Source organism: Umbelopsis ramanniana (assembly GCF_025399195.1).
Source record: "Umbelopsis ramanniana AG unplaced genomic scaffold K450scaffold_138, whole genome shotgun sequence".
NCBI classification, from domain to species: Eukaryota; Fungi; Mucoromycota; class Umbelopsidomycetes; order Umbelopsidales; family Umbelopsidaceae; genus Umbelopsis; species Umbelopsis ramanniana.
The window spans coordinates 1-5,064 of record NW_026252224.1 but is presented as its reverse complement, the minus strand read 5'-3'; the positions used below and the strand labels follow the sequence as shown (position 1 = coordinate 5,064).

Below are 5,064 nucleotides of genomic sequence, written 5' to 3'. Positions count from 1 at the left end.
GCATCCGCGCTGTTCTTAAATTTGGCTTCGATCAGCCAATTTCCTCTTCCGTTACCTCTGTATTCACTAATTGGGCGGAAGCCTGTAGCTTCGCCAATCTCTTTTGTGATCAAGTCGTAGACATCATCTTTGCTGAGGTTTGCGGCCTCGATTTCAAACAGCACCGTATTCGGGTGCAAGGCTCTCTTGATAATGGCAGCCGCTTGGTGGGCTCGGCGTTCGTTTTCGAAGCCTTCTGCTTCGTAAACTATCTTGGTGATAGTTTTGACATTCGGTTTTTCTTCACGTTGGCGAGTCAAAATCGATGGGATTGTCATCTCCCTACCCCTTCTGACAATGTCGGACCACGACTGAGTCGCTGTCCCATCAGCATTTCGATTCATGTTCGGTTTTGTTTTCGGTCCTTTGTGTAACGATAAAGTAAGCGAAAGAGCCTACTGTTGCTGGTGTTGTTCCAGCGGCGTGTCTGGTTGGGAGTTGATATGTTGTAGGCTGAGAGAGGACTCCCTCCACTCCCTTGGGTGGAGTCCCGGGAAAAAACCTGCTTTGAACGACGTGTGGAAGCATCTTTCAAGTTTTCTGAATGGAGGCGTTATGAGCCAGGGTTTCCTGGAATTTAGATGGGTCCATAGTGTATTCGGCGGAGTCCTCCGATATGTTGTACGTCGGATTGATTGTACGTAAAGCGAGATTGTTGCGCGCGTTGTTAATGGATCCGCAGAGATTTAGTACCAGGGTACGCACATCGTTGAGCATAACAAAGATGCGTGGAGCGTCTTCATTGGAAGATACCTGTAGCAGTTCATGACTTAAGGTGTCTAAAGGACGCAGAATGGCGGAGGGCAGTATATTGTAAATTGCGAAGCGTCGAGTCTTCGCGTGCTTGTCCTTTGTTGAAACGTCGTTGTGCCTCAGGAATTGCCGAGGGAGGGGCGTACTTTAATCCCTGAATGGGTGGATAGCGTTCGACGATTGATTTGCGCTCCTCGTCAGAGAGTGTCTGTTTGAATATGGGGCTCGAGAGCGATCCAATACGGTCATACAATTCCTGTGGAGGTTGCCAATCATAGCTAGGGCGAACTGGTAATTCGTGGAGAATAGGCTGGGGTAGCACCATACCTTCATCTTGCTCGATAGGCTCAGTATGATCCGAGCGTTGGGAAAGAAGTTGTTGTATAAGCTGACCCTGTTGGGCCAGTTGAGCAGCCATGGCTTGAATATCAATATTTTCTTGTGACATAAATGTGATTTTTGCTTCTTTGTAATGACCAGGCGAAAGAAAAATGATTGAGGTGTATTATATCCATATCTCCCTTTATTTATACTTCTTTGCAAGAATTTATTATTATTATTCTGGAAATTTCGCGAAATAAAGGAAAATGATTACAGCATCTCTAGGCTCATGTTCGGAAGTCCGATGGACTTTACGAATTTTCTAGAGAAATTTATTTCGACAGAAAATATGTCACTATTGCTCCTTCAAACTCCAAACACCATTTGAATCTTTTTTAAAATAAAGCCAACTAGATGCAGTTTTAATGCTAAATTTATCAACATCAAGTTTAGCTAAATCTCCTTTTACATCATCATAATTTGTCAAAATGTCGTTTCTTGTTACCGAAAGTACCTTGTTTTCAAAGCCTGAGTCTCTGTTGAATACAACAAAGGTTTGCTTTAACTCTTGAGACCACTTTAACGGTATTCTTTTGAGATTATCTTTTAGTGTTTCCATTTTGTCCAGAAAGAAAATTCAGTTCAAAGTATTCTTAACTTAATGCAATATCCTCCTATAGTAGCGGTGAGAAAGACTGATGAAATTTTTTTTTTTTTTATATTATTATATTATTTATACATCACCATTGGCTTCTTTATTTTGACAACGCTTTTACCTTACTTGAGTATAACTAAAATTCGTTTGAATGATTTGTCTTTACCCAATGCTCGCCATTGTCAAGGTAACACTTAACAGAGTTACCCTTATTTGCTGATAAATCCCAATAATAATCTTGCATTATGTCTGTCACCATTCCTGTTAGTTCGCTTTCAATTTGCTCAACTAAAGATTCATATTCATGTTGTGGCATCAATAATTTAAGTTTTGAGAGTGTCTTGGTCTCCATAATGCGTCTTGTGTTGTAGCAATACCATGTTTGTATGTGTGCAAGCCTTCCAAGATGTGTCTGAATCTCTTTGTAATTCTCAATTTTCATTTTCAATATAAATCACAACCCACTATAGTAGTGGAGATGAAAGGGGAAGACTGATGGAGAGGAAGAAAGTTTTTTTTTTTTTTTAAAAAAAACCACACATCAACTGTGGTGGGAAACGTAATTTTCTCACCTAAACCTTTTAGCATTTGAGGGAGTGTTACCCAATCATGATTTTGTTGACGTAGTCCCTTCGGATGGTATAAAGGTGTGCAGTAAAAGAGTAATAAACAACAGCGGATCTTTCCCTAAGAAACTAGCATAAGTGTGCAATTATTTCGAAAGAAAGTGTATTCATCAAACGTATCGATATAATCGAATACCTTCGCTGTATTACATTTTATTATCAAAGTCAATTTAACTACGATATCAACAGTCTTCAAAGTAACAGGCAATCTTGAATTCAATTGTTGTTGAGAGATTGTTTCCGTCAGGTACTAGATAATGATTTGTTGTTGGAGATTGTAAAAAGTAACCTTGTTCTTGATGGGTGAAATTGTGTTTTATCAGGCACTTGTTATCTGAGAGAGTAACACCATGCTGACCAATTGCTAGGTATCTATTATCCATAGTCTCAATTGAAATTAGTTCAGTTTCCTTTGTATATACTGTGAAATCTGATGCTTGGTTCCTGTTTGTTGTAAGTATAAGCAAGTCACCATCAATACTAATGTATTTGTCACCAAGTTTTGAGTTTTTAAATTTAATTTTCATATCACAGTCCCCCTATAGTAGTGGAGAGGAAGAAAGGAATTGGGCTTATTATTTTGTCAAAAAACGAGACTTTATATGACCAAGCGGCTTTTTTTTTTTTATTTTTTTTTTTTTTTATAAACAATCGAACTTTATTAAACTGAATGTGAGGATGTGACATGCCAAGCCGTTACGGTCATGGCATTCCTACAATCCATGTTAAGGAGATGAAAGATGGAGTAAAGGCACTGACTGAATATTGATACTGATTGGATATTGAAATGAGTATAACAGAACTGATTGTCTGGGATATCTTATATACTTATGTATGGGGAGGGAAGGGTGAAGTTGCTCCCACTTTTATTTGCCGTTTGTATACCGGCAAAGCGCCAGAGTGCGCTCTTTTTGGTGTGGATGTCGTCCAGAACCCTGGTGCGGATGTTGGCTCGGATTTTGTGAGCTACCGTTTCATACTTGAACGGGCAATCCGAAGGGTTGAACACCGTTGCCCAGTGGGCGCGCCAAAGACACTCCAAAGTTATCGCAAAGATCACTCGAATGGGATGTTGGATGTTTGCATTTGAAGTCCATATTTGGTCTTGGAACCCTGTCTTGATTCTGTCAAAAGTAATGTCAGACATTCTGATCTTGCACTTGCCTCCCAAATTCATGAATGTTACTGCTAATCGCCACAAGCGTCGTTTGGAAGGGCAAGCAAAGATCATGTGTTCCTGGTCTTCTTTGGATCTTTCGCAAATTGGGCACTGGTCACTAATGGCCTGCCTTGCGAATCGTTCGTGCATCCTGGAACGACAGGGTAGCCGTTGCTGAAGCATTAACCACCAAATTTCTTTGGCTTTGGGACTGATCGGGGCCGTCCAAATTTCCTCCCACAGTCCTGTAGGTGTTGGGGGTAACATTGTCGTCTCCTGGAATCTCCAGCGGATCTTGCTTGGTCTAACTTCATTTAAGGACCATCCGCCTATGGTAGCATCACGAAGGAATTGATCTGCTGAGAGTTTGAACTGGCTGTCAGAGTCAGGTGTCCGGATCATAGCACACATGTTGGCAGTAGCGTCAAGAGGGGCGACGTTCTTGGGGTCTGTCTTTCGCGACGTTCTCATGGATTTGATCAGGATCCACCCTCCACCTTCTTGACACCTCAGATAGTGGGAGGCTGGTGTTGCTCTCATTAATGGACCAAGGGCATCTTCTCTGATCACGACTCTCGATACCGGAATGTGTTTCAACACTGTCGCGTGGTATTCCGCGATGTCCTCCGGGAAGGATGTCAGGAGAGCGAATTTTCCTACCATACGCCAGAGAGGTGGATATTGTTTCAACTTTCCCATAAATACTTTCGCTTCCATCAGCAGGATTGCGATGGAATCCACTTTGAGGTGTTGTCGCATAATACCTTCGATAATATCATGTACGAAAGATCGGTTGTAATGTTGACGGTGTAGCAGGGGGTTCAGTGTACGGGCCATTAAGGCTGCTGCCTGTGCTTCCACGTCAATGACACCGAGACCGCCACGGCTTTTTTCGACACAGATGATTTGCCATTTCACCTTGGGCATACGTCCACTCCAAATGAATCTTCGCATCATGGATCGGATGCGTTTGACATGGGACGACAGAGGAATGAGTCTAGCAAGGTGCCATAATTTGGATGTAATGAGGGTATTCCAAACTAATGCTTTGCCTCCTAGGGATAGTTGGCGGCTGCCAAGCCATTGGAGATGTCGTTGCATTTTGTCCACCACATTTTCGACGGCTTGCTTCATATGCACCTTAGATGTCGTCAGTGGGTATCCCAGGTACATAGGACATGAGTCCGACTTTTCATCAAACCATTTGATGGTGGGAAAGCGTTCCCGCCATGGATCACTGGATCCATACATTGATATGCCTTCTGTCTTGCTAACATTGAGTTTTGCGTTGCTTCCAGCAGCGTAATCATTGTAAACCTCTAAGAGTTTGGAAAACTCCCAAAAATCATTGATGACCACCAGAATATCATCGGCATACGCCAGGTATGAGACTTTTTCCGTCAGCGGGACTTGAAAGCCATGAAGATTGTGGAGCAGTCCACGGAGCAGTGGTTCAATCATCAGGTTGAATAGCAAAGGTGATAGGGAATCTCCTTGACGAAGTCCTCGGC

The 5,064-nt window shown here is 42.3% G+C and overlaps 2 protein-coding genes across 2 annotated transcripts; both read right to left on the bottom strand.

Moving 5' to 3' along the window:
• Window positions 1-55: 55 nt before the first annotated feature.
• On the bottom strand, window positions 56-383 carry K450DRAFT_203266 (uncharacterized protein; the record flags this gene model as incomplete). Its single annotated transcript, XM_051584711.1, has 1 exon — window positions 56-383. A coding segment is annotated over one exon (328 nt), but the record flags the coding sequence as incomplete, so codon positions are not given.
• A 224-nt stretch (window positions 384-607) lies between these two features.
• Window positions 608-1,270, bottom strand: K450DRAFT_264082 (uncharacterized protein). Its single transcript, XM_051592746.1, has one exon. It carries the CDS (start codon window positions 1,238-1,240, stop codon window positions 803-805), a length of 438 nt encoding a protein of 145 aa, XP_051439938.1. The 5' UTR covers window positions 1,241-1,270; the 3' UTR covers window positions 608-802.
• Between the last annotated feature and the right edge of the window lie 3,794 nt (window positions 1,271-5,064).